General features: G+C 41.8%; 1 protein-coding gene across 1 annotated transcript in view; it reads right to left on the bottom strand.

Annotated features, from left to right (window-relative positions):
• Echs1 (Enoyl-CoA hydratase, short chain 1) overlaps positions 1–12,209 on the bottom strand; it is a 45,528-nt gene extending 33,319 nt beyond the window's left edge. Inside the window, exons 1-2 of the mRNA XM_080277165.1 lie at positions 12,036–12,209; positions 1,611–1,814 (exon numbers count right to left, since the gene is read on the bottom strand). Coding sequence (XP_080133291.1) covers positions 1,611–1,814; positions 12,036–12,171 — 340 coding nt within the window. The 5' untranslated portion in view covers positions 12,172–12,209. The remainder of the gene's footprint in view (positions 1–1,610; positions 1,815–12,035) is intronic.
• Between the last annotated feature and the right edge of the window lie 3,624 nt (positions 12,210–15,833).

The raw sequence follows: 15,833 nt of genomic DNA, 5'->3' as shown, positions 1-15,833 counted from the left end.
CAAAACTCTGAAATCTATCCAAAAATTCAAACACGGCGGGCTTGTTTCGTGCCACTAGCGTTAGTTAACGGTTGCTCTCCTAGTCACTAGAGCGAGCGTTTAAGACTTTATTTGTTCGAATTGCTTATAGTGAATGACGTAATTGTTTTGGTGAAGGTTTATTTAAGTTTATTTGAGTGAAGATCTATTTAAGTTAACAGTTTCTATTAAAGTTATAAAAGTGCAGTTACATACATTCGTAGTTACTACAGTGTATTAAGTGTTTTGGTGATGGTTCAGTGGCTTTTGGGGTGCTCAGTGATGGTGGCGGTGGTGAGCTAGACGTCGCCAGAAATGGGTGATGGGTGAGTACAATACTGTTCCCTTGTATCCTACATATTATTACAGTATCTTTTATCCGAAAAAATTGATTAAATGAAACTTTGAAAGTCCCATGATTTTTGGATAAAAGAGACTCCACTGTAGTCCAGCAGACTACCTTAGGTGAATGCCTAACACAATGAGAACCAAACTATTCGCATATAGTATACAAGAAAAAATGTTCTAAAATTAAAATACTGTATTGTATAGCATTCTGTAATTTCAGTTACCATGGGAGAGGGTCACAAATATCTCCGTCACTCTGCCTATTCTGATGACCACCAGTTCTGGACCAATATCTGACTCACTTTTCATCAATATCTACAACATTTTCATGGCCTTTCCTAATAGTATCTCTCTGCTGAACACCCTTCTTTAATCTCATTTTCTTTTCTTAACTATGATTAAGCTCAGTGATGCCACAGACAACAGAACCTAGTCTGTATATTCCTACTTTATAACCATTTCAGAGCTAAGGGTTGTTTTTGCATGTATGAATGCAATCATCTAACTTGTTCTCATGTTCTAGTGGTCTACTTATCCCATACCATATATCTGTGCTGTTTACTTACCTTGTACCTAGTGACTATCCCAAATTCTTATACTATCTCATTGGTAAAGTTCTACACATTTTTTCGACTTCTCTCTTCTCTAAAATCTCCATTTTAAAATTAGATGTTCACGTTCACTTTGGGATTTCTTCTCCAATTACTGATCCACCGGGTGAACATTCCTATACCTTCTCCAGATCTTAACAACCCACAGCAGCTTGTACAGCACCCTAGCCATACCTGTGACTTGGAAGGAGTTTGATGATATGCTACTTGACCTCCCTCTTACAAATAAACCTGATTACTCTGTCAATCGATGTTTTTTACTGGGTTCCACAAATCACACAACTACGTTAGTGACCTTTCCTGTCACCCACCCTACTTGGATATGTTGGTTCTCCTAAGAAGCAAAATCTGTGGGGAAAAAAAAAAAAAGTCCTCAGCCAGTATTTCTTTGACCGTACAAAGAATGATCGTAATTTCCACTGCTGAATGCCATCTGAATGTACTTCCACATTATGATTATCCTGTCAGGTATGGTAGCTTAGTCCTTTTTCTTATCCTCTGACCAATGCTTCACACTGCTATCACAAAAATATTTCACACAGTACCTTCCACTGCCACAGATAAACAGAGATGTGTTGGAAAACACTGCAATATTACAACAGAGTACCAGACACAACCATCACACAGACTAACCTGCAGCAAAGGCCTTCTCACTGCCAGTCAGCACTATGGCAGCAACTTTGGGGTCAGCATCCAGGGCAGCAAGTGCACCACTCAGGTCCTTCATGAGAGCGTCACACAGGGCATTCAGGGCCTTAGGGCGGTTGAGGGTGATGAGACCCACACACCCGCCATCACCACGCTTCTCTACCAACACGTGCTCATAGCTACCCACATCTGGTAGTAGAGATCATGCAAAATCATACTCTAATATCTCACAGCCAATGCATCTTAGCATTCTCTAGTAAATCCCCCCCCCCTTTAAATTGGCTAATAAATCCATATAAACTGCAGAGAAACAGCATATTAGCTATAGTTTTACTATTGTGTAAAAAGCTGATCTGCAAGTTTCCCACAATTTACAATACCAGTTATATACAGCAAATCCTCGTTTTTCGCAGCTTGGATGTTCCACCAAAACCACACGAAACACGAAATGACGAAATGTCGAAGTGTGAAGTTAAGAATCAATGGGAAAAACAGAGGAGCATTCCGGTGCGACATGCACCTACCCTATCAGAAAGTACTAAAGCACCAGACAGGCCCTACCCAATATTAAATGAAGATGTTTACTAGTGCTAAAACAGCATAACACAATAAACATGTAACTGAAAAGACATTAAAACTGTTAAAATGAGCTGCAACACCAAAAATCCTTACCAGAAATAAAGTGAAGACTGGCTTGAGTGGCAAGTGAAGGTGTGTTGAGGGTGGATGGGCTAGTTCCCTGTGTCACCAACCAAGGAAAAACTGCCACTTTTCACCAGATTATTAAACTTTCGACATCAAAGTCAGTTAACTAAACCCCGGTCATTTTATGTGCCCTCTTCGTCACTAAAAGGAAGGGAGAAATTATAACAACATTATTTTACTCACTGCTACAAGGAAGAGAGGCTGTAATATAGTCAAACAGAATAAAAAATTGGTGGGCTGAGTCTACCATCTCTGAATTGGGACAGTTATCTCATCTTAAATATCGGGACCAACTGCTTAGCCCTGAGCTCTTACGCTCCTCATGGGACAATGTACTATAGGATTGGATGATGGATGGATGATTGGATTATTCTTTCCTTCCTTAAATATCGATAAGCTTTATCTTACATCCATTTCAGGTATTTGTCCATCAAAACAAAAATAAATAGTGTTACGAGAAACATGCAATGATTCTTTGTTAAGAAATAGTAGCACGACACAGCTGAAGATCATTCGTTATGATCATAAACAGTAACAAACTCACGTGTGTCTACTGCCCCGCTGGACCTGCTGTATGAAGATCACGGAAAACTGTTGGATAGAAAAATGAACAGCGCCTAGACTGAGCATTGGTACGCATCGTCTGCTGAATGTTGGCTGCTGGCTGGGAGCATCGAATTGTGAGACAACTCGGAAACTTTTTTCTTGTGCGAAAAACAAAAGAGTCGAAGTAAAATGCGTCCAAATACAAGGACTTACTGTACTCCACTCGTAGTTCATGGCCAATATAACTACAGCTGGGGCAAAAATTTGCCTGTTTCATCATTTCTAAATTATGCTTTCCTCTGTTGGTTAATACAATACTTAGTATTCCTATCCTAACAGAGGCTTGGTATGTTTCCCTGCTCATATATGATTCCCTCCAATAGGATGCACTGAATTTGTGGGCAAATCCTGAGGGTTCCTTACCCTTCTATAACCTTGTACACTACTCTAGTCCGTGTAATGTGAAAAGTGGCTGTCTATTTACATACCTTACATTTTCATGAAGGTAAAACAGTGAGTTTCAATTATGCAGTCTATGAAAACTGAAATTATTAAAGGGTTCCTGTTAAAAATATTTACTGCATATTACAATATCAGTTGTTGTTGATCAACCCAAGTGCATCTGGCTAAACAGACCCATCAACCACAGGCAAGCAACTTCCCCTACAGAACCATTTCAAGCAATGAACTTATGTTCTCTTGTGACAGACAGCATCTTGCTACAGCTAGGCGTGAGGAAAAGTGTAAAGGTTCTTGCATGAACAATGCACTTCGGTCTCTCCGCCCAGTTAACAGGGGCACCACAGAAGGCTCTACTTCACCCCGTAATTTGATTATATGGTTACCTTTCAGAAAAATAGGTGGCTTCCTGGGTTATGAGAAATCATGAGGCTCATTACTCAGTGTACATAAACTTGAAATGAAAAGAGTAATAAACAGTGATAGGAAGAAAAGACAGAATTAGGAATAGAGAAGGGCAGACACAGACATGGAATGATAAAGGTGAAGGAAAGAGTAGGATGCACTACATCAAGTGAGTGGATGATGGTCGCCACCACCTACCACCTGCATAAGTACAGTCTGTGGGTACATACAATGATTAGGAATGCAAAAGCCATGTGCAGTGCTGCAATAATGTCACTAACATGAGGAACAGTCCAGTAAGATACAGAAGAAACAGCAATGAAGGAAAAATGAAACAGGTGTTATATGTGCTACCTGGCACGTAATATGAGTAAGTCTGAAAGTAGAAGGAGGCATAGAAGGCCAAGAAGAACAGGCTACTTCATAAGGAAACTGAATGCTGAGATGAAGGTATTTATATATATACATATATACTGTATATACAGTAGACTCGCACAGTGTGCGAGAGATTGGGCGGTCCACGACCTCGCGCACTGGGAATACATAATCTTATGGGAATAATTACATATGGGTGGTACCCCCTCATACCTGGACATTTTTTGGCCTTTAGAGACATAATAAAGGTCATATTTTTCAGACACTGTACTAAAGCTATTGCTACAATAACAAAAATATGGGTAGTCACCTTAACAACAGTAGACAACAGGCCTGATGACCTTAAATAACAGGGGTTCCGAGGCGCAGCAACACTTACAGCGCCGCACTCCCCACCGCACCAACATTTCCCTCCACAGACTCCTCTTGACCACCCTCCCCAGGAGCATCAAAGTCACTCACTTCGGCCATAAACCTTTCAAAGTCCAATGCTGACACTTCTGACACTGCATCCTCTTCATCCTCAACAGTAGAATGCCTGGGAATTTCTGCGCATCAACATGACGACACGTGACGCGCTGTGTGAGGGGTGGTCGCACACTAATAGAAAATGGCATTTTTGAGCCACTCCTTGCCTCTGCCTCGCGTTCTGTGCGGTAAACTCGCGCATTCAAGGGTTTTTGGTTATGATTTTTGGTCACTCGCGCACAATGCGAATTGCACACTGATGACGCGCACTGTGCGAACCTACTGTACTTGTTTTACGGATTCGGTTTACAATAATTTGCTACAACAATAATAGAAAAGTTCCACCCCAAAATTCGATTTACAATAAATTTCCTGCTATAATGATTTTGCCATCGGAAAGCGCCAGGCACATGCAAGGTGACCGTCGCTTGTCTCCGGCAATATGGCAGCCCTGGCGTGCAGGCATTGTTATGGTTTAGGTCCCGAAACCCCTTCAAAGTCCTGTCTTTTCAACTTGTTCATGTGTGCCCCCCTGTTATCGTCACCTCTCAGCCAAACATCATACTATAGTACAGGTAAGCCCTTAATTCACGCGAGGGTTACGTTCCCAAACCCTTCGCGTATGTGGTAAATTCGCGTATACATTCTGCCCTTGTGTGCACATAATTACGCATGTCTACTAAGTATATTACATCTGAATAATACTGTTTATGCATTACATACACCTTATAAACTAGCATAAAGTATGAAAAACAACAAAAATGTAAGAAATTTAACACTGAAACCTGACAAGCACAAGCGTAGGTGGAGACACTTCAGCAGTCTGGTGCACAAACCCTCACTGCCTCCCATATGCTACATTCTGCCTTCTTTATTGTCCAAACAGTTGACTCATTCACCCCAAACATACGGTTCCAAGCCAGTTCACAGGCGTAGGTGAAGACACTTTAGCACAGTCTCGTGCACTAGCCCTCACTGACTTCCGTATGCTACGTTCTGTCTTCTTTATTGTAAGAACAGTTGACTCACCCCAAACACACGGTTCAGAGACAATTCACCATGAAGTCAATTCACCATCAAAACATATGATTCCGTCATTCTATAATTATACTTATTATTGATTAATTAATACTTTAATAACTAATTTTCAGGTAGATTTTATATCTCATATAAGTAAAAAACTAGTGTACTGTACTTGCTAAATAAACTGGTATGTAAATAAATGATGGGGAATCGTCCTGACGGAGAATTGTCGCCGACATTCCTCCCTTAAGTTTGTCCAACACTTTAACTTTCTCTGTCAGCAACATCACTTTACGAGTCCGTTTTGGTGTGTTACCACATGCATCACTAGCAGTATGCTTAGGCCCCAGGTTGGCAGACAAGGCAAGCAATCACTGAAAGGCAGAAAAATAAGCCACAAATAACGATTCGCGAGTCATACATGGTTCGACCATCGGATTCAAACAGACTGTGTGGACCGACCTTCTGCACACACACACACACAGACACATGTATGCACACAGACAGCAGGTAGGCATTTTTATATTTTATTTATTTCTCTTGTATATGAAAATGATTTATTTGAATACTATAATTTTATGTTTTAATTATTGTACGATAAATTCGTGGATAACCGAAATCGCGTGAAAAAAGTTCGCGTGAATTAAGGGCTTACCTGTACTGTGGATTTGTGTGTCCAGTGGTAAGGTCAGTGCCAGTGTAGTCCCCAGTGCTATGTTGTTGTTGTTTGATATTCACCCCGCACTTGTGGTTGGTGCTGGTATGGGTTCCAGTGCTAAGGTCTGTGTAGGTATGAGCCAGATTCCTCTCCCCCTAACCTGTTCCTGTCTGACTCTGAGGCTGACCACTAGTGCCTGTAAGCACAGGCTGTCCCCCAGCCTTGGGGCGGACGACTTGGAGACGACTTGGACCAACACAGGAAGGAATGAAGGTGGGTTGTCATTTATGGTCCAGTCTTGGTTAGGTGACTTTGGGAAGTTGAGTTGACGTAATCCCCATTTTATAATGGATTTCAATCTCCCGATTTACGATAAAATCGGTATACGATAAGGTATGACCTGACGTAACCCCATCGTAAAACGAGTAATGACTGCATATATACCGTACTGATCAAAGTCGCGTGTTTGTCTGATCACTCCCAACAAACCTCCAGCACCCAAGTAATATGACTAACTCGAAAGCGGTGTCAAAACGTCCGTACGCATTCCCAACCAAATGTTCAATACCCCGCGGCCATGGGGCTGTTTTTCCCAAAAGCCACCACCACTGAGCACAGACCACAAGCCACGAATACATGTTCAGCGACAGTGGCCGTCCACCTCTCTACGGAACATCGAAAGTCCCCCGGTCACCATGAGTTGTGTTTCCGCATGGCCACTCGAATTCTAACAGACTGCAAGCCACGAGTAAATGTGCAGTAAAAGCACCCGTCCACCTCTTGGCAGAAGGGGGAGATTCCTGCCCACAGCCTCGCTTCTCCCCCTCTCCCATCCCTCCTCCATACCCTCCCAGCCCCCCCCCCCTCACTCCCTCAGTCCCGACCCTCCTCCGTGGTGATAACACTGACTCGTGAGTTTTCACATTTTTTTGAGATTCATTTGAATACTATTGGTTGTATTGAAATTCCACAAAAACCACAAGAAAGCTCATGAAATTCTGCATCTAGACATATGCTTAACTGTTGGAAGGTGCTAGCAAAGTTTTGCACTAGGATAGTGGGAAGTTATATGAAGGTAAGTGCATGGTAGGATACTTATTGACAGAGTTAGAGAAAGAACAGAGGAATTAGTTGGAGAAGAACAGGGAGGTTTTAGGAAGGGAAGAGGTTGTGTAGATCAGATATTCATTCTTAGATCTTTAGTGGAGAAGTTTCTAGAGAAGGGAAAGAAGTTGTATGCGGCTTTCATGGATTTGGAGAAAGCATATGACAGGGTGGATGGACAAGGATTGCAGAAAGTATTAATAATATATGGAGTAGGTGGGAAGTTGTGGAATGCTGTGAAGAGTATGTATGATGGTGCTAAGGCTGCAGTGCGTGTGGATGGTGAACTAAGTGAATTTTTCTCTTTGAAGGTTGGGTTGAAACAGGGATGTGTCATGTCTCCATGGTTGTTCAATCTGTACATGGATGGGGTAATAAAAGAGGTACAAGGTAGGGTAGTGGATGTTGGAGTGGCCCTGGTGAGAGAGGGTAGTGTTTGGAAACTCCCTGTACTGTTGTTTGCAGATGATACTGTGTTGTTGAGTGAAGACGAAGGGGAGCTGCAGGGCTTGGTGGATGAGTTTGGGAGAGTGTGTAAGAAACGGAATCTAAAGGTGAATGTAGGGAAGAGTAAAGTGATGATCTTTGAGAGAGGTGAAGTCAGTGAATGTACAGCGAGGTTGGATGGTGAGGAATTGGCAAATGTGAGTACATTTAAGTACTTGGGTAGTGTGATGAGTAAGGATGCAGGTTTGGAGGGTGAAGTGCTTGAAAGGGTACAGCAGGGAAGAAAGGTTGCTGGTTCCTCGAAAGCAGTGATAAGAAGCGGGGAAGTGAGCATGGAAGTGAAAAAGTTACTACATGACAGTATTGTGATACCAACTCTAACGTATGGAAGTGAAACTTGGACGTTGTTGGAAGGACAAACGTGGAGTGAGAGCAGTGGAAATGAATTATTTAAGAGAAGCCTGTGGAGTCACTTGGAGAGACAGGCTGACAAATGAGGATATAAAGGAGCATTGTGGTGTGGAGGTGGATGTGATAGGAAGTGTTGGGAGGAATACACTGAGGTGGTTTGGCCATGTGGAAATGATGGAGGGTGAAAGACTGATGAAGAGAGTGTATGTGAGTGAGGTGGAGGGGGGGAGAGGGAGGGGGAGGCCGAGGATGAGATGGAGGGATGGGGTGCAGAGGTATATGAGAGAGGGGGGTGTGAGTTGGGAGCAAGGCAGTGAAATGGCGAGGGACAGGGCGACGTGGAGGCGATTTGTTTGTGGCCACCCTGAACGGGATTGAGGCGTCTGGCAATAGATAGATAGATAGATGGTTTTACTCCTGAACACTTTATCCTCACTACATTTCTGTACCTTTACTTATCATTTTTATGTGTTTTTATTAGCTTATCTTATAAAATAAACACCAGCAAAGATGAGGGTATACCATTTATACCGGTATAACCGATTTTCAGTTGGCATATTTGGCCGTGGAATATGTTTTGGGCCCTGGGAGCAAACACTCATCACAGATAACTGTGTGGGAGTTAATGAGAATGAGAGGGCAAGACAGGGAGTATGTGTGATGACAAGCAAGAAGTGGAAGGAGAATATAAGAGAGTATGGAACAGTGGGTGCAAGGATTGTATGGGTGAGGATGAAAGTAGGTATACAAGCGTGGGCGATTGTATGTGTGTGTGCTCTGACAGAGGACCGAGTGGCAAGAGTGAAAGATGAGTTTTGGGCGAGAGTAGAAGCATGTATGGACAAATTTGAGAGGAGCGAGAGAGTGCTTTTGACTGGAGACATGAATGGCAAAGTTGGGAATGTATGAGTGGATGGAGTGGTTGGTCAGTGGGGTGTGCCAGCTGAAGTAGATGGGAATGGTAGAGCTTTGGTGGACAGCTGTGCTGGTAAAGGGTTGACAATAGCCAACACCTATTTTCGGCATAAGATGATCCACCGGTATACATGGAGAGTAATGAGGAGGATGGATGGTGAACTTGTTGAACGAAAGGCAATGATAGACTATGTGTGTGTGGATGAGCGAATGAGAAGACAAGTGTTGGATGCAAGAGTGTGGAGAGGGTGGGGGAATGGAGTCTCGGACCATCACTTAGTGATGGCCAAGATAAAGCTGCAAAGAAAATGGTTAAGGAGATGAAGTGGAAGACAGGAGGAAACAGCTCCTGTGAGACGAGTGGAGAATTTGCAAGATAGTGAGAAAATGGAAGAGTATAAGAGTATAGTGGAAGAAAGATTGGGAAGGTATAAGATAGAGCAGATGGAAGAGGTGGAAGACATATGTAAGATATTCATGGAAGAGATAGGAGCAGCATGTGAGGTGGTTTGTGGAGAGAGGAGGAGATACAAGGGTGTGCAACAGACAGCATGGTGGAATGATGAGGTGAAACAAGCTGTGGAACAAAAGAAGAAGGCATATAGTGAATAATAATATAATAATAATATGCTTTTGGTACATACTGAAGTGAAAATTTACAAGTCCATGGTTAGACCAATTTTAATTTTTATGGGCATGAGTCATGGTACAGTACAATTGCAACAGATCAGAGTGTATTAGGATTTGAGAATAAAATACTGAGAAGGATTCTTGGGGTAAAGTGGCAAGACAGAGTTACAAATGCAAAGAGTAAGGGATATTACGAGAGTGGAACCAGTTAATGAATATGTGAGACTGTCTCGCTGGAAGTGGCTGGGGCACATATACAGAAAAGAAGGTACCTTAGTTTAATACAGGATGTGCCAGAGTGGACTGCTAGAGGAAGAAGAGGTAGAGGTAGGCCGAGGGAAACCTGGTTGAGGACAATGAAAAAAGAAGCAGGAGAGGAGTGTTGGTGGGACCTGAAGGAGATGGCAAGAGACAAATATTGGTGGAGAGAGTTCATTGAGGCCCTATGCATCCCGTGGGGTGCCACAGGAAATGACTGATTGATTGATATAGTGAATGGTTAGCGAGTAGAGGTAGGGGAGAAGATGAGAGAGACAAGACAGTGATTTAAATCATGTCATAAATGTCACAAATTTAAAAAGTCATAAATTCACACAAAAAAAGTAAAATGCTGTACATTTGAAAAACATGAAAATTTACCAGTACATAAAGCTCTATTTCAAGCTGTCCCACAATACCACAGCTACAGTATAAATGTCAGATAATGACAAATAATACACTACCGGTACTAAAATGTCTCACCTGATAGTCCTGGTGTCCATCACAGCTTTCCATGATTTGTTTTGGCTATATTAAAGGATTACACAACTGCAACTCACTGTTCAGCTGTTATTATTATATATAAATAAATAAGTAAAACAAATGCCGGCATTTTCTTATGCATTAATAAATAAATAAAATGCCAAATAAATAAAACTGCTTGTGAAATTACCATATGCATTTCTGACATTTATGACACATTTAATGTGTCAAAAACTTGTTGATTTAAAGCATATTCTAAACCAGTTTTAAATCACTTGATTTAAATTATGCCAACCCTGGTCTCAGCGATGTGAAAATATTTTATCATAGTTTCCCAACTGAAGTACAGATATCTGGAATGGGTTGCATGAGGAGGCGACGTACCCAAAACACATCCATATACCGTATTTAAAATTAGACCAGATAAAAGTCTTTGAGAAAGGTGAAGTTGGTGAATGTACAGTGAGGTTGGATGGTGAGAAATTGGAAAATGTGAGTACGTTTAAGTACTTGGGTAGTGTGATGAGTAAGGATGGAAGTTTGGAGGGTGAAGTGCTTGAAAGGGTAAAACAAAGAAGAAAGGTTGCTGGTTCTTTGAAAGCAGTGATAAGAAACAGGGAAGTGAGCATGGAAGTGAAAAAGTTACCACATGACAGTATTGTGATACCAACTCTAACGTATGGAAGTGAAGCTTGGATATTGTTGGAAGGACACAAGTCAAGAGTGAGAGCAGTGGAAATGAATTATTTAAGAGAAGCCTGTGGAGTCACATGGAGAGACAGGCTGACAAATGAGGATATAAAGGAGCATTGTGGTGTGGAGGTGGATGTGATAGGAAGCGTTATGAGGAACACACTGAGGTGGTTTGGCCATGTGGAGGATGGAGGGTGAGACACTGACGAGGAGAGTGTATGTGAGTGAGGTGGAGGGGGGGGGAGAGGGATGGGGAGGCCAAGGATGAGATGGAGGGATGGGGTGGAGGTATATGAGAGAGGGGGGTGTGAGTTGGGAGCAGGGCAGTGAAATGGCAGGGGACAGGGCGACGTGGAGGCGATTTGTTTGTGGCCACCCCGTACGGGACTGAGGCGTCTGGCAATAGACAGATGGACAGATAAAAGTAGATACTGTATGGAAGCAGGACAATACAGCTTTGGCTCAAATTTTGTATGCTACAGCTAGGTAAACACAAACACATGAAAAGGAGCATAACTCTAACCATATCATATACCGTAATTACATAAGAATTTTGGCATCAGCTGGTGGGGCAGTATATGTTAGCATTATTATGTGTCACAGGCCTAACTGGCTATTATCACTCCCTTGACGACAATTCAAGCACGTCAAGGTCAGATTATCTACAAGAAACACCATCTTTCTGAACAAACTGCTGCTTAAAACACCTACTCGCCATGAATCAAAGCACCTTATAGTATCGTATATTTAGCCTGAAAATTGAAGACACGCTATCATATCAAAGCATATACCACAAATACAGAGCAACAGGGACTGCCTAGTTCACCCACCTGAAGACATATATCTGGACGCCACAGGGCTCACTAAGGCTTTAATTCGGACCTGTGGGACATTCTGGTGACTCTGCACGGCAGGTCGAAGCATTCTGGAGATTTGCATTATTCTGGCTCTCGTTATACTTGCCATTTTTATGAATTATATGGACCTCTAACCCAACTATAACACCGCCGGCCGATCGGACTGCGGTTTATTCATACGTCTGCCACCGCCTTCATGATAACGCATAGATCAGTGCTTCCAGTGAGAAAAATTATAATTTTCAAGACATGCTCCTAATTTCTTTCAAAACCAATCAAAAGATTTCAAGGTATATTAATAATAAAAAAAACATTAAATTTCTTTCTTTTCTATGGTTATGCCCATATGAAAATCAAAACATGTTGTATAAAAGAAAACCTTGTAAACTAGGGTAAACTAAAGGATATTTTATGAACAGTAAATGCATCAGAATTAAAGAGTTCCGCAACCTGTATGAAAAATAAAATTCATAGGCGTAGGAACAGTGTGACACAGGGGAGGCATAAGACAGGGGGATGGCGAGCGAAGCCAGCCCAAACAGCTGTGGGATCTGGAGGGAGGGCTCTGTGAGTATCCCCCCAGGGAAATTTTTGAAAAGTTACCAATTTAAGGGACGCTTTGAGGCCGTATGCACTGGGTATTAGAGTATATTCGAAGTACAAATAAGTAACAAAAAAACAATTAAGCTTTTGTCACACAGAATGTAAAAAGGAATTAACATAAAGGGGGATAACTTTGACACCTGTAGTTGCAAAAGTCTTTTCCAAAATCTTGTTGAACAGAATAGAGCCAGTAATTGATAAAATTTTAAGAGAAGAACAAGCGGGATTTAGAAAGGGTCGAGGTTGTAATGATCAGATTTTTATTGTAAGGCATCTAATGCAACAAGCTAATGAGATGAAAATGCCACTTAGTATGTGTTTTGTGGATTTCGAAAAGGCGTTTGATAGTGTTTCACGTGGAGCTATGTTGAAAATTATGAGATTCTATGGTATACCAGAAAAGTTTGTAAATATTATTAGAAGTCTGCATGAAGGTACTTTTTGTAAGGTAATGGTGGGTGGTTCTTTGAGTGATCCATTTCAAGTTAGGTCAGGCGTGATTCAAGGAGGAGTTCTTTCGCCATTGTTGTTTGTTTTGGTTATGGATTATGTTATGAGAAAGGTTGTAAGGAGAACAGGTGCAGGAATTAACTGGAAAGAAAATAAGAAGCTGATGGAATTTGACTATGCTGATGATATTGTACTGATCTGTAGAAGTATTTACGAGATGCAGAGGGTGCTTGATTGTCTGGTGGAGGAAGGAGAAAAAGTGGGATTGGTAATAAATTGTGGAAAGACTGAAATTATTAATATGAACGTGGAGAACCAAATCGATTGTGTAATTGGGAAAAATGTGGTGAAGAATGTAGAAAACTTTAAATATCTGGGAACGATTGTATCATCTAATGGATCATTAAACAATGAAATTGAGGAGAGGATTAGACAGGCTTGGCGAGCTGTTGGAATGTTGAAATCTGTTTGGAATAATAATATGCTTTCGGTACATACTGAAGTGAAACTTTACAAGTCCTTGGTTAGACCAATTTTAATTTACGGGCATGAGTCATGGTACAGTACAATTGCAACAGATCAGAAAGTATTAGGATTTGAGAATAAAATACTGAGAAGGATTCTTGGGGTAAATTGGCAAGACAGAGTTACAAATGCAAGAGTAAGAGATATTACGAGAGTGGAACCAGTTAATGAATATGTGAGACTGTCTCGCTGGAAGTGGTTGGGGCACATATACAGAAAAGAAGGTAGTTTAATACAGGATGTGCCAGAGTGGACTGCTAGAGGAAGAAGAGGTAGAGGTAGGCCGAGGGAAACCTGGTTGAGGACAATGAAAAAAGAAGCAGGAGAGGAGTGTTGGTGGGACCTGAAGGAGATGGCAAGAGACAAATATTGGTGGAGAGAGTTCATTGAGGCCCTATGCATCCCGTGGGGTGCCACAGGAAGTGATTGATTGATTGATATAGGACTCGGTCTTGCTCATGTGGGATTTGCTTACCCCTTTGACCCCCCCCCCTCCGGCAATGCCAATGGCCCATTAGTACATAAGAGTAATTACTTCTATTCGTAATTTACAGTAATGTGTCCCTTTGATGTAAATCACAATACATCATCTGTATTATGGTCAAATGTATTACTGTACATGTTTCAAAAAATACTGAAAAAATAACTATATTAGTGAGACTGATGGCATGTGTGGAAAGTATCGCTCACGAAAACAATGAGAGGAAATTGTCAAAGTCGTAATATTGCTGGGTTTTCCATTAAAGATAACTAAATTTACTGCATAAATAAATATTTAAATACCAGACGGAGTGTTGGGGCATGTACGTACACACTCACTGACACGGATGAAACGTGACTGTTGGGAGAGCCCGGAGAGCCGCTAGGAGTCGAGGACTCTCTAGCGCTCTCCTCAGGACAAGGGCCACTTCGCTGTCCTGGGCCGCAATGCCACTGCGCTGTCCCCATTGCGCACTACTGTAGCTGTACATCCTTTGTCTGGTTAAGTACGGTATATTTCAATAAAATATTCACTGTGGACCGTCTTATGGACTAGAGCTCTAAAATTTAATGACTGATGGTAAGGAACAGATCGAGGCAGTATGGGGGAATTTTCAAATGAAAAAAAATTCTTTTAAGAATGTTATGTACTGGACGTAGGTGGTTATCTAGGTCACAGTACAAAGTTTTGGGCACTATGACAATTTAGTGCAAAAATACCGGGTGGCCCCATGCGTACATTGCCCCTTCCCAGCAATATCATGGGGTGGGCCTGTGCCTCCCAGCCCTGCACCACTGCTCTGCCAGCAGTTTACCCTTAATGCTTTCGATTCCATGCACCAAGTTGGACGTAAGTCGGCATTTACCGCTGGGACAATAAAGACGAGGGTACAAAGCGACAAAAACTAGACAGTGATGATAAAAAAACAAACGACAGATGAGGTGTCCAACCATCTGAATCTCCTGTTAATAGACTAACAGATTTGTTTAACATTGTAAACGGCAAGTTGCCAGTGACTTAATCATTGTTACCGACATATTACCAGTCGGATATGACATGATAAACATTTTCAAAGAATCTCCGCCTGAGGTTTTCATATTCTTACCATGAAGATACTGAAAACACTTCAAGCCCAATAGATGTTATGAAGGGTTCACTGGAAGCAATGTTAAGGAAATGGGAAAAGAACATAGAAGTAAAAAAAGTCGTTGCATGACAAAAATGTGATCCATATTCAAACGTATGGAAGCGAAATTTGGACCCTGTTGGAAGGACACAAGTCAGGTGTGAGAGCAGTGTAAATTAGTTATCTGAGAAGAAAATGTGAATGATATGCAGAGTGATCTGTGTCCCGACTTCTCGGGTCCAGTCACGGTGCAACTGTGTCCTTAATTCCTGACCGGGTCAGCACTAGCAAGGAAGGGAAACACAAACACCACGAGTGAACAAATACACCAATATATTAACAGAGAAACAATTACACACACAATATTCTATGACCAGAGTCGAAATTACACAGTGCCTTACACTGATGTTGATCTGAATCACTGTCCACTTAGTTCAGCATCTTTGTCTCACATCTGGGTTATTTCCTCACAGTATCACAGGCAATATTGCGCCAGTATAGATAATACATCAACACAGAGAGGTTTACATACAACACAACCCAGTATACCCACAGGGACAGCTCTTAAGCCTAGGTGCTCGCGTGA

The sequence above is a fragment of the Coenobita brevimanus genome, chromosome 69 (assembly GCF_032717465.1).
Source record: "Coenobita brevimanus isolate Jiangsu-jjx chromosome 69, ASM3271746v2, whole genome shotgun sequence".
Classification (NCBI taxonomy): domain Eukaryota; kingdom Metazoa; phylum Arthropoda; class Malacostraca; order Decapoda; family Coenobitidae; genus Coenobita; species Coenobita brevimanus.
Note: the sequence above shows the minus strand (reverse complement) of the source record. Positions and strands in the feature narration are given on the sequence as shown.